The 19,210-nt window shown below is 38.1% G+C and overlaps 3 protein-coding genes, 1 long non-coding RNA gene and 1 pseudogene across 5 annotated transcripts; 4 read left to right on the top strand and 1 right to left on the bottom strand.

Annotated features, from left to right (window-relative positions):
* Window positions 1-1,359: 1,359 nt before the first annotated feature.
* LOC111800025 (26S proteasome non-ATPase regulatory subunit 7 homolog A) lies at window positions 1,360-4,904 on the top strand. The gene is made up of 10 exons (XM_023683601.1): window positions 1,360-1,722; window positions 2,556-2,648; window positions 2,736-2,817; window positions 3,094-3,190; window positions 3,295-3,370; window positions 3,458-3,516; window positions 3,690-3,812; window positions 4,197-4,254; window positions 4,340-4,425; window positions 4,524-4,904. Exons 1-10 carry the CDS (start codon window positions 1,536-1,538, stop codon window positions 4,593-4,595), a joined length of 933 nt encoding a protein of 310 aa, XP_023539369.1. The 5' UTR covers window positions 1,360-1,535; the 3' UTR covers window positions 4,596-4,904.
* Window positions 4,905-6,657: 1,753 nt separating this feature from the next.
* Window positions 6,658-8,631, top strand: LOC111800286 (annotated as a pseudogene).
* A 1,168-nt stretch (window positions 8,632-9,799) lies between these two features.
* LOC111800185 lies at window positions 9,800-10,168 on the bottom strand. Its single transcript, XM_023683776.1, has one exon. The coding sequence runs from the start codon at window positions 10,166-10,168 to the stop codon at window positions 9,800-9,802; it is 369 nt and encodes a 122-aa protein (XP_023539544.1).
* Window positions 10,169-10,421: 253 nt separating this feature from the next.
* On the top strand, window positions 10,422-13,647 carry LOC111800287. 2 transcript variants are annotated; one of them, XR_002815975.1, is made up of 4 exons: window positions 10,422-10,642; window positions 10,738-10,877; window positions 11,733-11,815; window positions 13,535-13,647. It is a non-coding gene; the product is annotated as an uncharacterized LOC111800287 (long non-coding RNA). The 2 variants fall into 2 exon arrangements; XR_002815976.1 differs by lacking the exon at window positions 10,738-10,877 and having other exon boundaries at window positions 10,424-10,642; window positions 13,535-13,642.
* Window positions 13,648-13,786: 139 nt separating this feature from the next.
* Window positions 13,787-18,424, top strand: LOC111800284 (sulfoquinovosyl transferase SQD2-like). The gene is made up of 11 exons (XM_023683904.1): window positions 13,787-14,340; window positions 14,965-15,031; window positions 15,247-15,317; window positions 15,495-15,612; window positions 15,722-15,795; window positions 15,966-16,021; window positions 16,102-16,185; window positions 16,341-16,428; window positions 16,515-16,592; window positions 17,074-17,130; window positions 17,776-18,424. Exons 1-11 carry the CDS (start codon window positions 14,222-14,224, stop codon window positions 18,254-18,256), a joined length of 1,293 nt encoding a protein of 430 aa, XP_023539672.1. The 5' UTR covers window positions 13,787-14,221; the 3' UTR covers window positions 18,257-18,424.
* The last annotated feature ends 786 nt before the right edge of the window (window positions 18,425-19,210 follow it).

The raw sequence follows: 19,210 nt of genomic DNA, 5'->3' as shown, positions 1-19,210 counted from the left end.
AAAAAAATAAGATTGAGCTGTCAAAATGGTCATAGATTAATTATATAAATCGTTTTTATGTATATTCTTCTTCTTTTTTTAAATATGTATACATCAGTGACCTTTTTTTTTTTTTAATCATTTTCTTCTAGTGTGATTTATATAATATTAAGAATTATGATATCGACCCTAGTCGGAGATGTGAACAAAACATTTTTTATAATAGTGTGAAAATTTCTCTCTAGTAGAAACGTATTAAAACTGTGAGGTTGATGATGATATATAACGGATCAAAATGGACAAATCAAAGTCAAACACCAAATAGAATCAAAGCTAGACACTGAACTGATACGAATGGTATCTAAACTTCGAATGAGGATGAATTGTGAGATCCCACGTTAATTAGAGAGGGGCTCGAGTGCCAGTGAGGACACTGAGCCCCAAAGGGGGAGAATTGTGAATCTCTTGAAAAAGGGAATGGATTATTCATAAGGGTGTGAAAATCTCTCCGTAATAGATTTGATTTATAAGATAATTAAGTAAAGGGCGACCATGGGTGGGGATGGCGCAGCCTATAGAGGACGAAGGTAGTAGCTTAAAACAGTTGGGATACGCGCCGTTGGTAGGGTAAGGTGGGGTGATATGGCATAATTTGGGTGGCAATTTGAATGTGGGCATTAATTTCTTGCCCTTCCCATTGTTTAAAGATGGGTTTTAGGTTATGGTTTGGTGGTTGGAGAGTGTAGGAGGAGGAGGAGGAGGAGGTAGGTTTAAATGTGGGAAAAGAAAATGATATGATAGAGGGATGGGTATGTATTTAGAAAGTTGGCAATGGTAGAGCATATACATTAAATCTCACACCAACCAACTTTACTTTACTTTATTGGTCGACACAAAAGACTACCCTATGGACACTAATTCGGGTGCTCTGTGCCTTCAAAATTGGTTGGTTACACTCTCGTCTCGGGTACCCATCACACTCTTATTACCCGTCCCCTTCTCAACAGTCAACAAATTCTCGCAACCGTCCAAGCTCACTACTAGTAGATATTGTCATATTTAAACTTTTGGACACTCTTGTAAAACGCGTTTGCTAAGGAGAGATTTTTAGACTCTTGTAAAAAACGATTCGTTCTTCTCCCAAACTAATAGAACTTTGCCTCGTTATCCGTCCACGTTGCCTACCCTCCCTCTGGATGGGCTGGATCATTTCATTCTCTAATATTGGGCTCAAATGAGATCTGCCCCGGCGATTTTGGGCTCGTCTCACGATTTTTTTTTTTTTTTTTTTTTTTTAAATTTTTCCTATTAAAAAATATTAATTTTCACGCTATTTATTTAAATATTAGAGACAATAATATGGAAAAATATGTGACCTATCGAATTGATCCGAAATGACACTCTTTTAAACCTCAAGAGCAAATAAAAAATCGTGGTTGAAGTTTTCTTTCCTGACAAGAAAACCCCTAAACAAAATCCTTCATTTCTAACTCGGTTTTGGTTTAGCACAGAAGCGCCGATTCGATTGAACTCGGACAGACTGCAAGGATTCCGCCATGGATGTGATCAAGACGCAGCAAATTTCATCGAGGCCAGTCGAGAAGGTTGTAGTCCACCCTCTGGTTTTACTCAGCATCGTTGATAACTACAACCGAGTCGCCAAGGAATCCCGTAAACGAGTTGTAGGAGTCCTACTTGGTAGCTCTTTCAAGGGCACCGTCGATGTCAGTAATAGCTATGCAGGTCTGTATTCGGTATTCGTCTCTCTTTCCGACATCTCTTTTGCCCTTGTCAAAAATATTGTTGTAGCGTGTTTGGATCTGGATGTTCTAGTGGCTTGATTCGGTTTAATACCTGAAAGTGGATGCTGGTTGATTTTTATGATAACATTACAAAGAATCTGGGCATTTTGTTGGGTATTTCTCTGAAATTGATGTTAGCTGAACAGAAATTAGAATTGGCTATAGAGACTGGAAATGTACCTTTCTCGTGGTTGCCCTGATTCGCGAAATAGACATGGAAAGAAGCCATTTTTTTCGCTTTGGCTGCCCTGATTCGCAAATTCTCCTAGGTTGCTTCTCATTAGGAATTGATTAGGATTCGGGCACTCATTTGCCCGCCTTTTCCACTTTTCATGATTTGTACGACGCTAGAAGTTCTTTGGGTAACCTATACTCGGTTGACCCATGTAGACGCCTGGCTAGTGCCGGAAGGTCAAGGAAGTTGGTGACCGGATGACAGGGGAGCCTGCGACCGAAGCCCCGGTGAACGGCGGCTTGGATTGCAGGTTTGGATTTGACAGTAAAAAATTTCAACCCTTAAGACACTCATTGTGTTAAAACTTTCTCTTATCCATCTGACATGAGATTGTTAGGACTTTTCGGTTGAGCCGTTACTAATTTTAGGTAGAGTTTTGTTGTTTCCCATACATTGTTAATAGTCTACTCAGTATGAGTCCAGTAGGGCGGTTATTGTTGTGAAGGGCAGTCTGCAAGTTTTCTATCTTTGAACTACATCAATTGGTCTTGATCTATGTTTAATTGTGACCTTTGTATGGTATACTCTCTTTATTTCAGTGCCCTTTGAAGAAGACGAGAAAGATCCGAGCATATGGTTTCTTGACCACAACTATCACGAGTCGATGTTTTCAATGTTCAAGAGGATCAATGGTAATTTCTCTAATTCTAGTACCTTTTGTATTTTTTCTATGTTGAGGATTGTTTGCTTATATCATCCATCATTTGTGAACGTGTCAGCTAAGGAGCACATCGTAGGTTGGTATAGCACAGGTCCAAAGCTACGGGAAAATGACCTAGATATTCACCAGTTGTTCCACAAGTAAGATCTCCGTACTTGTTTGGGATTGAGTTTCATATAATTTTATTTTCAAGTTCTCAAATTCTGTATAGCTTCAAACTATTGTGATTGTCCTCTTTGTTCATTTTATCTAGTTTTCTGAGCTACTTTACTTATGTAATTTTATAACACCAATTTAGACCCTTTTGAAAGCCATTCTATGGTCAATCAATGATGAATATTGTATCCTTTTGGCCAATGTTGTTTTTCTGATTACTCTACGAGTCATCACTCACACGCTCTTCGGTGTTTTTTTAGTTATGTCCCAAATCCCGTGCTTGTGATTATTGATGTACAACCCAAGGAGCTGGGAATACCTACTAAAGCCTACTATGATGTTGAAGAAGTTAAAGAAGTACGGTTATATCTCTTTCTCCCAATATTAGCTTAATGGTCCTGAATTAACTATAAAAACGATTTTCTAGTTGTCCTTACATATCTTCTAATTTGGGTTGATAGAATGCTACCCAAAAAAGCCAGAAGATCTTTGTTCATGTACCTTCAGTTATTGCTGCCCACGAGGTCGAGGAAATTGGTGAGTTATAAAATGAGATTCATATCGTCGTTTTAGGGTGTTTTATCAGTTTTTACCTCGTAACCTTATTGTTTGGTCTAAATACAGGTGTGGAGCACTTACTAAGGGATGTGAAGGATACCACCATTAGTACACTTGCTAATGAGGTCTGTTTTCTTACTGTTACTTCTCTTAAAATTGCAGTGCTCTTCAATCAGTTTTCTTTTATTCAAATCACCTTCCCGAATTTTGTGATTGACTCGATGTACCGAGCTCGACGTCTAGATGGAAGCATTAGGTTACAAAAGGCTTTGGCTTATATAAATGTTTTTTTTTATAGGTTACAGGCAAACTTACTGCTTTAAAAGGTTTAGATGCACGACTACGTGAGATTCGGGGCTACCTCGATCTTGTTATTGATGAGAAGCTTCCATTAAACCACGAGATTCTTTACCATTTACAGGTATCATTTTCTCCTTGCTTCTTCCATTAGCTTTTTAACCATCTCACTGCATTGTATCGATGTACCTTTGTATGCGTGTGTATAAAAGTATGTATTTGATGATGTGCTTTCTGCACTAACTCTCCAAGCAAAATGACAAATATTCCGCAACCCCAAACATGTTTTCCATTGTTTAAGTGGCATGCCTTGGTTCTGAGCACACCTTTCGTGCTAATCTGATTCCCAGCTAGGTGACATTGCTTGTAGTTTTGCTACTCAACAAGACCCACTGTTAATAAAGGAAGAAGCAGTTCTTAAGAAAATTCTTATGAACAAGAACAGTTTATAGGGTTTCACACCAACTAGATCTTTACCGATATTTTTATTTTCATGATAAAATTGCAGGATGTGTTCAACCTTCTTCCAAATCTAAATGTGGCAGAATTGATAAAATCATTTGCAGGTAAACACTAACTCAAGATTCTTCTCCATTGGCATATTAACATGTTTCCTTAAAAATCTTCATCTATATTTACCCTACTGTGCAGTAAAAACCAATGATATGATGCTGGTTATTTATCTTTCCTCACTCATCCGGAGTGTCATTGCTCTACATAATTTAATCAACAACAAGGTAAGATCCCTCCCTCTCCACCAAATTTACGCACGCATGTTATACATATCAATGAGCTTATAATCATTCATTTCTCTCGTGCAAAATCTATTCTCCAGATGCTAAACAAAGAACACGAGAAGGCCGAGGACGCAAAACCCGCAATCGTCCCCGCCGTGTCTGGAAACTAACATGCAACTTCCATTGACAAATCTGTTGTTTTAGAAGTTGAAGGAACTAGTTATCTGTTTGTTGAGTTATTGATAGATGACACCTTTGTTTTATCCTATTGGAAGAGATGGCTAGTTTCGGAGCATGTATTTTCCTGACCATTTTTGTGTTCAATGTTAATTGTACACCCTCACTTTATTTGCGCAAACATGTCACGTAGACCACTCATTTATCTTTTTCTCATAAGGTTCCTCCATCTGTAGCATTGTTGATGTCTTATATGAAAGGAAATTTGATGTCGGGATGAATGAAAGGATGGATGGATGGAATCCTATGCCTCCAATTATAGATGATATTAAATTTTAGTAACTTTGAATTAGTAATAGTTTGATGTTGACGTTAGAATTGATGAGAAAGTTTCTTGAGAAGGATTATTAACATGAGTTACGTTTGAAAATATTGAAAGTACAATATTGGTTTTAAAACATATTAGGAAAGTTGACGACATTTTATTGGGCATTGACATCTGAATGTGTTGCAATTTGGACATCGATCAATCTTTATGCTTTTCAGCAGCTATACATTTTGAATCGGTTAGCATTATAGACACTGCTCGAATTCTTGAGACTGGGAGAGGCACTTCAGAGTGTTGGACCAATTTCTATGTTGGTTGGAGACCTTAATGTGTAGTAATCTAGACATTGATCGATCTTTATACTTCCTAGCAGCTATACAATCTGAATCGGCTACCACTATGGAGACCGATCGAGTTCATGAGACTGGGGAGGGGCGCCCCGAGTGCCAGGCCAATCTCTGTGTCGGTTGGAGACCTTAATGCGTTGCAATCTGGACATTGATTGATCTTTATGCTTCCCAGCAGCTATACAATCTCAATTGGCTACCACTATAGAGACCGCTCGAGTTCATAAGACTGGGGAGGGACACCCCGAGTGCTAGACCAATCTCTGTGTCAGTTGGAGACCTTAATGTGTTGCAATCTGGACATTGATCGATCTTTATGCTTCCCAGCAGCTATACAATCTGAATCGGTTACCACTATAGAGACCGCTTGAGTTCATGAGACTGGAGAGGGGCATCCTGAGTGCTAGACCAATCTCTGTATCGGTTGGAGACCTTAATGCGTTGCAATTTGGACATTGATCGATCTTTATGCTTCCCAACAGCTATACAATCCAAATCGGTTACCACTATAGAAACTGCTCGAATTCTTGAAACTGGGGAGGGCCACCTCAGTGCTGGGCCAATTTCTGTGTCGGTTGGAGACCAGGTTCGAGATGATATCATATCCGAGGTTGGGATTTAGAGAGAATTTACAATTAATTAAAAGATATTTATCAAAATTGAATATTTAAAGAATTAAGGAGGGAGAAAACGATCCAATAAGCGCTTAACAATGGCGGCAAGCCGGCACAAAATTGTTGTACAGAAGATTTGACAACTTGTTTCGGACATGGCCATGCATCTCTACTGTAAGAGTGTCTTCCCTTACTTGATTTTTTTTTGTCTCTGCTTTTGCTTTCCGTTGCTGTGTGAGCACATTCCGGCTTTGTAGCTCTAATTCATTCTATTATACCTATCGAATTCGATGAATTTATGTTTAAACCGGTTGTTCAAACAACAATTCAGAGTTTCTAGAGCTCCTTTTAAGGCTTGTTGGAAAACCTGTTATCGTACTTAGATTCCAATTTGAAGTTGAGTTGTAATTCGTTGGCGATTGGTTGAGTTGTAACGATCAGTTTGCTTGTGTAGTTGGTTGTGGATAATTTTACAAGTTGTCCCTTGAAGTTGACATCAGATATGACAGAAACAATATTAGTTCTATGAGTTAGAGAATTGTTTCTGGCTGCGTCCAATTGAATTTAAGCAGTTGTCGGTGGAGAGTTGTGAAAGTTCTGTATGTCACAGAGAGCGTAAGATGCTCGACGAAATGCCTGATCAAGACTTTTCTATCTCTACGCTGTTCATGTAAAGGTTTTACTGTTTGTGTTTGATGTGGTACTCTGAGGTGAAGATTCTAGAGCTAGTTCTTGGAGTTGTTTATGAGAACACCGCTTGGCATGTTCTAGCCTCGAACTTTTAACTGTTCAAAGATATTTATGCTCTATTTCAATTTTGACCATGAATGTGGAAACCTCTTGTTGTTATTGGAATGTAGGAATTTGAAGCTCCAATTGGGTTGTTGCTGTAAGGCTTGATGACCTGCTGTAACTTTCTTGATCCTTCAGTCATGGGCAAAGCTTCAAGAGATAAGAGGGTCTTGAGTACAATTCTATTCGGCTATTTGTCCTTTTGGTTCGTTACCCTTTTCCACGTTTTATTATTTACTTTGTCTCGTTTGCAGAATATATACTAAAGTAAAGCAAAAGAAGAAGGCTGGCGTGCTCGAAGTGCGTTCAAACTTCTGAACATAGACGAAGAATTTAACATATTTGAAGGTTTGTTCTTGTATTGGGTCATCTCTCTTAAAATATTTTTACCTTTCTGCTAGGATGTCAATCACTGAGATGGTCCAGATGAATGGTAATTGGTACTAAATATTCCTTTCCAAGAATACTAATTTCCTTTGTTTGTTGGGAGTTCTATGTCCTGGAGATGTCATTATTTCCTCGCGAACAATGCCGCAATATTTTGGATTAACCTTCCATAACAGAATAGTTTTCCAGAATCCTCTAGAAATCTGTGTGATCTATTTAGTTTTGCAATCAACCTGTGTTATCTTGTTCATGAACTTTCAATTGCAGGAGTCAAGCGAGTGGTGAATTTATTCGCAGCCCCTGGTAGCTGGAGCTAGGTAATCTCTTTTGGGTGTCTTCTTGTTGCAATCTGTTTATCCAACTAGTGGACAATGCTTTATGGGGGAAATACAATTTTTCATATAAAATACAACTAATTCTTACAAGAATTCTGCAATATGAATCTCTCTTCTCATCTAGTTTCCTTTTTTCTTAGTCAGTCAAGTTGAAAGGTTTGCTGTGATCTCCTCTGTTCCTTGAGATTATTGCTTTGACGTGTAGATTATTTTTGACATGTTTAGCATTGGTAAAACATGTCAAGTATTATAATGAATTACGTGAGGACCATAATCAAAGCTAGGTTTCTGTTGTTTTACATTTTCGAGTTTTCATTTTTGTTGCAGCTGAAGTTGCTTTTCCCGTAGTGACTTTTGCAAAACCGAAAGGCAGTCGCAATTCCAGTATAGGTAACCTTTTGGCTTCACTTTTTTTATTGGTAACTCTATAGGTCTATCTTTCGGTTATAATTGAACTTATTTCCTGAAAATGATACCCTTTTTCTAAGTGAAAATTGTCATTATAGCGTCTGGTTCATAGGATTCTTACGCATGGATTTCAGATCCCATTGAACTTTAGATTGTTATCGTTTAATACTAGGTGGGACTAGTGTCCACCCAACACCAAATTGTGGGGTTTGCTTATGTTCGTGGTGGCATCTGTAATATGAAAAAAAAAAACATGTAAAAGAGGACAAGATAGTCAAAAGGCAGCTCACATATTTTCTAAAACTTCGATGGTTATGTTTATGAACATTAGAAAGTTTTGAATTACAACTATGAATTGTTCTATTTGATTCTAGGTAGTCGGTCGTTTAATACCATTGCTCAAATGTTGACGTGTCAGGCTGATTAAACTATAACTAGTTACAACTTACAAGTGATTATTTGGAATCATTTAACTTTTAAACAAAGTAGTGACTATGATTTAACTTTATGTTCATGTTGAAGCTCATACGTGGACTGGGTGTGAATGTTGAGGCATTTGTAGTTTGTGAGAATTATTCGCCTCCTGAGGGTTTCAACCCATAAGATCCAACCCCTGCTAGAAAAGGTGGGAAGCCCATCAGGAGGAGATGACTTAGGTAAACTCGATGTACGACCTTGATTGGGAGTTCACATATCGAAGGACGTGATACAACATGTTCTTGTTCTTTAAAGATTAATATGTTTTACAGCTGGCTATGACCATGTCTTCTTGTCTTTAAACTTTATATAATTAGTGTCTCTGATTTCAATGTGATCAATTCCCTGGTATTTTTGGTTACACAAGAGGAAGTAATAGCATTGCTATTTTGCTGCATTGTGTCCCTCTCAGATTGCAGTAGTGGGTGGCTGGGAGGACCCAATAAAGTATCCCCTCAGCGGATATGATTCCGATCGTTCATACCTACTGCCCAGAGGTGCCGAGGGAACTTTGATCCTGGTGCAACCTCCTATTGCCCCTCCTTACAACAGGGCTCTTGAAATGAAGAAAACCTTCCAGTGAAGGAATTCGAGAACTAAACCTTCCTTGGATTCCGGATTGTGCTATTCAATGTTAGATAACCTGCAAAGTTGATTTGGATGGACTGGTAATTATTAAGAAACAGCAATCATTTCTCCCTCCCCCCTCTCAGTCTCTGTCCTATTTTTGTAAAAAAAAAAAAAATGTGGATCTTGATTTTGATTATTTTAACTGAAATACATAAAGATTAAGAAGATGTATTATGATAAGCACGAGATTATCCCGCACGAGTCTTACTCATCCTTCATAATTTCCATGGACATGAACCCCACCCCCATGCATACCACAAACAAAAACAAGAAAGGAAAATCATTTTGAGCATTACACATTTTTTAAGGGCATTCTACTGCATGTCGGTCTGCATGTTTCTATGTTTTTCATATGCAAATGTTTGGACAAACTTGGTTTTACAGGTGGCCCCCCTGATAGTGAATCAACCAACCATCCTTGCTAATGGGAATCTGAGCTATTCAAAGGCGTGGCCCTCCAAATTCACAGGTCTAACTCATCCCTTTCTAACTGTTGCCTTCTAAAAATTTATGACCCGACATATCACGCATAGAGATTCTTGTTGTCTATCCCATTCCCTCCTTTTGGAGATGCCATAATTTAGGCGTTTAATGGTGGACATCATTGAACAAAAATAACGCAGTGAAATAAACTTATATGTACATTTTCTTTTTTACCTCATCAAGTGATATATTGTAGATATCCAATTGATGTAATTTTATAATGAACAGATATCTGCTCGAGTTCAAGGCATTTAGACATGAAAAGTTTCGAGCTTCGAAGACTGAAACTCGATTATCATCTGCTACAGCATCATCTTACAGAGACGGGCACGCAAAAGAATGTCTAAAATATCGACTATATTTTACATGCGTTCCGCTCCCACGATTACAGAACTTTCAGTAAGTACTCCCAGAGACTGAATTTAATCTGGACAAAGATGAAGAGTGGTTTAAGAATTCGATGCAATCTTCGATTGCTTCAGCACGATGCGACTCCATGGAATCCGAAACCGATCTTGACCTTGTAAAAGTGGCGGCTGAAGAAACCTTTCGTGAAGATTTTTTGGTGGATACAAAGCGAATGGCTTCACTTACTCTGGCCTTGAAACTCTGTAGAAATCCCACCGGCAAGTGCCTTGTGTCTCTGCTCAGGCCGAAGCTCAAAGTTCCAGCGCCGTCTTCACCGCCGCCGTGTTTGAGCACGACTGTTGGGTTATCATTCACATCAGGACTGAAGCTGACCCGTTTGCTGGATTTCCTTGTCATTTCAACCTTACAAGTGAGATGTAAATCCAAGGGATAAACAGATATGGGTTTTAGAGGGAGACAGAGGGAAGGTAGTAACTTTTGTAGTCGGCAGAGAGGCTCAAAGTAAACGCTTGGTTTACGTTCAAATAGACATTTGATTTATATATAAAAAGATTCTTGGTTTGGATTGAAGGGGTGAAGAAAGATTAGGTTTTTATATGGGTAATACATGAAGGAAGGGTGTTATGGGAAGTGGATTAGGTCAGAAAAGAGTTCAGTGGAGCCAGCAGAGAATAAAAAGAGGAAGAAAAAGAAGAAGTAGAAGAGGGAGAGAATCAAAGGGGGGAGCAAGAGAGAGACAACCACTTGATACTCCTCAGCATCATCGTTGCTTTTGAGGCACAACGGAAGGGCCCTACAAGTTTCTCTTTAGATGGCCATCTTGATTCCCATTTCCAGTAGAATCACAGAAATCCTTCGCCATGGTTAAAGGTTAGTGGGCCTCTGTTGCTTGAATTCTCTGTTGCTTGCTTGAATAAAACTTTTTCCCATTCACTTTTTCTTTTCTCTTTTACTGTCCTTCGCAGAATAATTTGTCTTGAAAAATGTGCATGCTCTGAGATTTTTGACCTTTTGACTGAGAATTAAAGCTGAAGGGGGCCTGAATTCAATTCTTTACCTGTCTGTTGACTCCTCTTCATCTGTTCAACACCTTTAATTACACTGTGTACGTCATTGTTATGTTTTCTTCTACTTTTTTGCTTATGTTTTGTTCTACATCTTTAACTGAATTCTTTTGTGTTTCTTCTTTTTTCTCTCTCTAAACCTAAACTTACAGCCATTAGATTGATGAATCCACACGCCAAATGTGGTATTGACAATCACAATCAAAGAAAACCCCCTTGGTCCTTATTCCTGTTCATTTACGCCATTTCCCCTCTTCTATCGAATTTTCCTTTTAAGTTTCTCCTCAAAGTTTTTATAGTGATGCTAGTGAGATATTTCTACTGTTCTCCTTCCAACCGATATGAGATCTCACAATCCACTTCTTTGGGACTTAGCCTCCTTACTAACATATGGCCCAGTGGCCCAGTGTCTGCTCTGATATCGTTTGGAACGGCCTAAGCCTATTGCTAGTAAATATGGTTCTATTTGGACTTTCTTTTTCTTGCTTCCCCTAAGAAAATGTTTATAGTAGGGAGAGTTTTCTACACCTTGTAAATAATATTTCATTCTCTAACCAATGTGAGATCTATCAGATTTTTGCACATTTCCTTTGAAATTTTAGTAATATTATTTATTTAAGCTTATGGTGCACCCATGGTTTTTAGTTGAAAATGATAGCTTCACGTTTATCTGTCCTTTTAATTATATTATACTTTGAAGTTAACCAGAGATTAGTTATCATTCACGACCAACTTTATGTTAGTTTATTATTGATCGATCGATCAGTTTGACCGATCTTTTAAAAAGCTCCTCTTTTAGATGATGCAAGTTTCAAAATAAAAGTGTTATAATAATTTTAGTTTATTTTAATTATTTTATTAAAAATCGACTGAAGTTATGGGTTCTTTCTGTGTAGGGGCCTAACGCAGAGGCGGCCCAAACTGTCAAAACGGGCTAAAGCTCTTTACCGTGGGCTTGACAAATTCAGTACGGGTACGGGTAAGCCCATCAGTAATTACCTTTTTAGTCGTTTGATTTTTTTATTTTTTATTTTCTGATGTGAGGGCCATTTTAGTCATTTACTATAGATATGGATTAAATTATGAGTTCTTCTTAATGGACAGAATTGATAATCCAAATTGACTTGGTAGTATACATTTGATAATTTCACTTTTATTTATGAATAACAATTATATAATAATAGAAACATCTGACCTAAGCTAACATAAATAATCAGAGAGAAAATTTGGTAATTATTTAAATCCATAAGTGAAGGTATAATGGTGAATTAGATAGATGTTAGAGTTTCCAACATTTGGTGAAGAAAAAGGAACAAAGAAACTAAAAAATAATTGACCCAAAACCAGAAATTCCAAGCTGGGTGTGAATTATGAGAGTTGGAGGAAAAGCTGATGACTTCATGTGCTCNTTAAACCATTTGTATCCATTAAAATATTAACTAGTAATTGTCATCATGATATAAACACGAATAAACGATAATCCAAATTAGACGGATGGAAAAAAAGAAAAAAAGAAAAGAAAAAGGAAGAAGCTTTCGTTGATTCCACACAGGAGACAAATCCCAAGAACTGGGAATGGAATGTCCACAAATGTAGTCTCCTCAAGTCTTCCCAGATGCTCTCCAATACCACTCGACGAATATTTCCGTCTTTGTCTCTCTCTCCTTCTCTTTTGGGTTTTGGATTGCTTGCTTTGTTACCCAACTTTTCAAAATCATCGGACAGCTAAAGTTCATCCTCTTCCCAAAATCCCAACTCAGAAAGTGCACATACCATATTATATGCTGTCAAGTGTCAAACTTCCTTTCATAATGAACACCATTTCTCTTTCTACAAAACTCTCTTTCTCCTCCCTTTTCCACTTCCGCCACCAAAGCCCCCTCCGCTTTTAGAATCCCACATTTTAGTCTTCTACTTCAAACCCCAGAAGTAGGAGTAGTGTTGTGGCTAACGAAATGACTATTGCTGAAGTTAGGCCTGAAGATGGTGAGGATGATATTCCTCCTTTGCTTGACCCTGAGATCAATTCCAAACCTCGTCGTATTGCTCTCTTTATTGAGCCTTCTCCCTTTGCGTGAGTGTTTCTATGCTTAATCGATCTGTGTTTTCTACTGTTGAAGCTTCTATTGGCCTTGTGTATTTGTTTCCCATCTTCTAGTTACAGGGAACCGCATTCTCAGCTGATCTTAAGATTTTGTTTCGACTGCTTTTTGCTTTTTCCCCATTGTACTTTGTGTCTTACATGGCTTAATGCATCTATGGGTTGATATATGCTTGATGTCAAATGAGGGGTTGGTTTGGATCTTATTTCTGGGCATCCTAATTAGGCCTCTTCTTGAAGGGGCTGTTTCTAACTTCATTGACTCAGCTTTTGATATGGGAAGCTACTTTGATCTTCGCCATGCATTGGCCCAAGTAGTCTCCGGGTTGCGGCCATGGCGGGTTTTCACATGGATCCTCTGGATGAATGTTTAGTTTCGTAACTTTTCTTAATGGACATTTGTGAACTATTGGAGATTATTTCTTATTCTTCTTTTAGAGGAAAAAAACGAAGAATAAGAAATTCTCTATAGTTCACAAATCATAATACGTTAGGCCATCCTGTTGAAGAAATTTCTTCTTCTTCTTTATATCATTGACTTCATTGTGCTGATACTTGTCATTAAAATGTTGAGTCACTGCATTGTTGGTTTTACAGATACGTGTCGGGATACAAAAACCGCTTCCAGAACTTCATTCGCTATCTACGTGAAATGGGTGACGAGGTTCAATTTTATCCCTTTCTTCTATTTTAGCTTCTATACATGCATTTTTAACCAATCTTGAATTCTTTAGTTCGACAAGCTTGAGTATGTTCTATTTAATTATTTTTTGCTCGGCGTTAGGATANCTTTTTCAAAATTTCATTTCCTTTTTTTTATTTTTTTTATTTTAAACCNAAAAGAAAAGAAAAAGGAAGAAGCTTTCGTTGATTCCACACAGGAGACAAATCCCAAGAACTGGGAATGGAATGTCCACAAATGTAGTCTCCTCAAGTCTTCCCAGATGCTCTCCAATACCACTCGACGAATATTTCCGTCTTTGTCTCTCTCTCCTTCTCTTTTGGGTTTTGGATTGCTTGCTTTGTTACCCAACTTTTCAAAATCATCGGACAGCTAAAGTTCATCCTCTTCCCAAAATCCCAACTCAGAAAGTGCACATACCATATTATATGCTGTCAAGTGTCAAACTTCCTTTCATAATGAACACCATTTCTCTTTCTACAAAACTCTCTTTCTCCTCCCTTTTCCACTTCCGCCACCAAAGCCCCCTCCGCTTTTAGAATCCCACATTTTAGTCTTCTACTTCAAACCCCAGAAGTAGGAGTAGTGTTGTGGCTAACGAAATGACTATTGCTGAAGTTAGGCCTGAAGATGGTGAGGATGATATTCCTCCTTTGCTTGACCCTGAGATCAATTCCAAACCTCGTCGTATTGCTCTCTTTATTGAGCCTTCTCCCTTTGCGTGAGTGTTTCTATGCTTAATCGATCTGTGTTTTCTACTGTTGAAGCTTCTATTGGCCTTGTGTATTTGTTTCCCATCTTCTAGTTACAGGGAACCGCATTCTCAGCTGATCTTAAGATTTTGTTTCGACTGCTTTTTGCTTTTTCCCCATTGTACTTTGTGTCTTACATGGCTTAATGCATCTATGGGTTGATATATGCTTGATGTCAAATGAGGGGTTGGTTTGGATCTTATTTCTGGGCATCCTAATTAGGCCTCTTCTTGAAGGGGCTGTTTCTAACTTCATTGACTCAGCTTTTGATATGGGAAGCTACTTTGATCTTCGCCATGCATTGGCCCAAGTAGTCTCCGGGTTGCGGCCATGGCGGGTTTTCACATGGATCCTCTGGATGAATGTTTAGTTTCGTAACTTTTCTTAATGGACATTTGTGAACTATTGGAGATTATTTCTTATTCTTCTTTTAGAGGAAAAAAACGAAGAATAAGAAATTCTCTATAGTTCACAAATCATAATACGTTAGGCCATCCTGTTGAAGAAATTTCTTCTTCTTCTTTATATCATTGACTTCATTGTGCTGATACTTGTCATTAAAATGTTGAGTCACTGCATTGTTGGTTTTACAGATACGTGTCGGGATACAAAAACCGCTTCCAGAACTTCATTCGCTATCTACGTGAAATGGGTGACGAGGTTCAATTTTATCCCTTTCTTCTATTTTAGCTTCTATACATGCATTTTTAACCAATCTTGAATTCTTTAGTTCGACAAGCTTGAGTATGTTCTATTTAATTATTTTTTGCTCGGCGTTAGGATACAAAACAAGCAATTCATATGGAAAAAAGAAGAAAAAAAAAAAGCTAATATTTTAGCAATAGAAAAGTTGACTTTTTCTATAATTTACTTAGGTGATGGTTGTGACAACTCATGAAGGTGTACCAGAGGAGTTTTACGGTGCAAAATTAATTGGATCGCGAAGGTAAGTTAGGTACTTCATGTCAGATGATAATATCTAACAACACTGACCCTCAGTCCTTGCTCATTTTTGCTTCTTATCTCAGCTCTTTTGCTTTCATGAATGAAGTTCATAATCTCAAGCCTTCAGTTTCCGTCGAAGGTTCTATCTATTGCTCAACTGATCTTTAACTATTGGCAGCTTTCCATGTCCCTTGTATCATAAGGTGCCACTTTCTCTAGCACTTAGTCCAAGAATAATTTCAGAAGTTGTTCGGTTTAAACCCGACATCATACATGCTTCATCACCGGGGATAATGGCAAGTGTCAATATCATCCCATTGTATCTTGAAGTTCTTGAATTCGAACGTTATAGTTTGAGTTTTTGAATTGAGCTAGCAGATTGACCATTGCCAAACTGTATTCTAGGTGTTCGGAGCTCTGATTATAGCAAAACTATCAAGTGTACCGCTAGTTTTGTCTTACCATACTCATGTACCAGTGTAGGTTCTTTTCTTATCCTTTTTCCTTTTGAACGTACTCCAATCTACTATCACCATCCAACATCCAATTACAAGCATTGGAAATCCGTGAATGGTTATATTCGAGATCATCTTGTTGTCGATTATATCCGATACTACATTAACATGTATCTGTCTTTTTTGATGTGCAGATACATTCCAAGGTATACATTTAGTTGGTTAGTTAAACCCATGTGGCTTGTTATAAGTACGTGAAGATTTATTCTATTCCATCATATCAATATGAATGTTAAGGATCACCATTTAGAATTCAGTCTTTCTTTTTAGAATTCCTCCACAGAGTGGCTGATCTTACCTTGGTTCCATCTGCTGCCATTGGCAAGGATCTTGAAGCTGAAAGAGTGACAGCAGGTGATTTGAAATAGTGCATGAACTAATGAGAAGATTTATTTTATCATATTCTATTCTGTGAAAGGGGGAGATTCATTTGACATCTTTTACTGTTAGAGCATAGATTCACAAAGAGTTGTAGCCAAGTTATTTGCTTGATTTCTCTTTCTTTGCAGCTAATAAGATTAAGCTTTGGAATAAGGGTGTAGATTCTGTCAGTTTTCATCCTCGTTTCCGTTCTCACGAAATGAGATTGAGACTTAGGTGAGATTCCCAGCTCATATATATCTCTTAAAACCATGTAACTTAAGAACTTATCTCCTTTCACACGATCTGTCTTTGTCAAACAGTGGCGGCGAGCCTGATAAACCACTGATAATCCATGTTGGACGACTTGGAGTTGAGAAGAGCTTGGATTTCCTCAAAAGGTACTGATTTTGTTAATTGAAACGTTGAAAATATGGTTAGCTTTCTTGGCCTTCTGAAATTTCTACAAATTATTGTTTAGCGCTAGCACATCATGGTCTAGAGTTTGGATGAGGTTGGAGTTGCAAAATGACTAAGAAAATGGTGGCTGCCTCAGTATGCTCAGATTTCATTAGGTAGAAAATGATCAAGTTTAAACGATTGAGCTTTGAGGATAACCTTTTTTATTCGAAGTCAAAACGATATTTTAATAAATGAAGTAATTAGACAAGTAGAGGATCACGTATAATCCTCATGGAGAAACAAGTAGTACCAAAAACCATTGAAAATTTTGTTTAAAAGGGAGATTTCCTTGACGAGCTTGATTTTTGTCATTATTATGGTATATTTAGAGTCTTTTTTGGTTGCCTGAGCATGACCTTTTTGTAGCCGTACATATGTTCATGTCTTGCAAACATTTCACTTGTTCTCACAATTTGATAGGATCATGGATAGACTTCCCGAAGCAAGAATTGCGATCGTTGGAGATGGTCCATACAGGTATGTATTATAGAATTTGAAATCTGTAATTAGCTTATTATCTGAACTAGTTAAATATGCTTTAACATAATATACTAGCTCAACTAGTGAAAGTATTTATGTTCAACCGTAGAGGGAAACGAAACATTCTTTATAAGGGTGTGGAAACCTCTCCTTAGTAGACGCATTTTAAAACCTTGAGAGGAAGCCCGAAAGAGAAAGTCCAAAGAGGACAATATTTGCTAGCAGTGGACTTGGGCGGAGTGGACACTAGGCGGTGTGCTAGCGAGGATGCTGGGCTCCGAAGGGAGTGAATTGTGAGATCTCACATTGGTTGGAGTGGGGGAATGAAACATTCTTTATAAGGGTGTGAAAACCTCTTCCTAGTAGACGCATTTTAAAACCTTGAGGGGAAGCTCGGAAAGGAAAACCCAAAGAGGACAATATCTGCTAGCAGTGGACTTGGACCGTTACACAAACACTATAAGGAACTCTTTTCTTGACTATGACGTCATTATTGGTCTAAATGTATAAGTTTGTGGTGCACAAGCTACTTCTTTTGTACTTGATATATGTTGAACACTCGAAATTACTTAAAGTCATGGACAGAATTGTTTTATGTTTTGGTTTGTTTGTAACTGTATGATGTATTTTCTTTCATGACAGGGAGGAGCTAGAGAAGATGTTCACTGGCATGCCTGCAGTATTTACGGGCATGTTGTCTGGGGAAGAGCTATCTCAGGCTTATGCCAGCGGCGACATTTTCGTAATGCCTTCCGAATCAGAGACATTGGGACTCGTCGTATTAGAGGCTATGTCCTCTGGGATCCCCGTGATCGGAGCTCGTGCTGGTGGAGTTCCAGATATAATCCCTCCTGAACAAGATGGTAAAATCGGCCACCTTTATACCCCGGGAGACATCGATGACTGCTTAAACAAGCTGAAGCCTCTGTTGGACAATCGTGAACTGAGGGAAACAATGGCGAAAGCAGCTCGCAAGGAGATGGAGAAGTACGACTGGAAAGCCGCAACTCAAATAATCCGTAATGAACACTACAATCTTGCCGTATGGTTCTGGCGCAAGAAAAGAGTTGAGTTTCTAAGACCATTTCAATGGCTGTTTAATCGAATTTTTCCATCCCCATAAGTTAATTAGCAGTGAAATTCTTCATATTTCTACCAGCTTGGTTTCAGTAGCAGAAGGTACATCTCCTTCTCCATTGGGAGAACACCCGTGTGATTGTTTGCTATAATATACATTCATTGGGTATATATTCATTAAACCCGAAGAAGAACAAAATATGGTTAACTTGGTAGTTTATATCGTCATTAATCCAACACACGTAGACTGTTAGTTCTATTTTGTACTGTTCGGGTGTTTCAACTCAAGATAACTCGTAAAATATTAAATTTTTGGTAAGCAATTATCATGACTGTAACTCATTTCGTCAAGGTCTTTTTGTTGGCTCCGAAAGAACCATGATCATGCATAACTAGGTGACAAGCAAGTAAATATGATCTCACCTTCCATCCGTAGATGTGTGTGAGTTTTGCTCCAACTAGTACTATACTGTGATTGACGACTCCTTGTCTTCACTTGATACAAGATAGTTGAAGTCCTCGAAAACTTGAAAATCTTAATCTAGGAATGTGGAACCAGACAGCTACAACTGACTTTCAGGCATGACTCTTATGCTTAACACTCACGTACGCTCTTGCAACATGCCCTCTTTGGATACTATGACTCGTAATGGGAAGACCTAAAAATCATAAAGTATTCTCGCTCAACATACATAAGTAAATGGGTCGAGAGAGATAGTACAGTAAGCAGCTGAGTAGCTATCCAATCATTTAATCGATTGGGAAATAAGATTTGAGCATACAGATGAATCGATACAATTCGATAAATGGAGAAGATGGGATGGTAATGGTAGAGAGTGGGTTCAAATTGGTTTGCCAAAATGGATTGTTAAAGGTAAATTCATCCACCAATGAATGTAATTGAAGAACACAGTTGTGGTCTCTCTCTCTCACTCTCTGGACATAGCAATTGACGAAAATAGATATGTTGTTCTAAAAGAAGGTCTTTTGAGCTTAGCAC

The sequence above is a fragment of the Cucurbita pepo genome, chromosome LG08 (genome assembly GCF_002806865.2).
Source record: "Cucurbita pepo subsp. pepo cultivar mu-cu-16 chromosome LG08, ASM280686v2, whole genome shotgun sequence".
NCBI classification, from domain to species: Eukaryota; Viridiplantae; Streptophyta; class Magnoliopsida; order Cucurbitales; family Cucurbitaceae; genus Cucurbita; species Cucurbita pepo.
The sequence above is the reverse complement of the archived record's forward strand: the minus strand, read 5'-3'. Positions and strand labels throughout refer to the sequence as shown.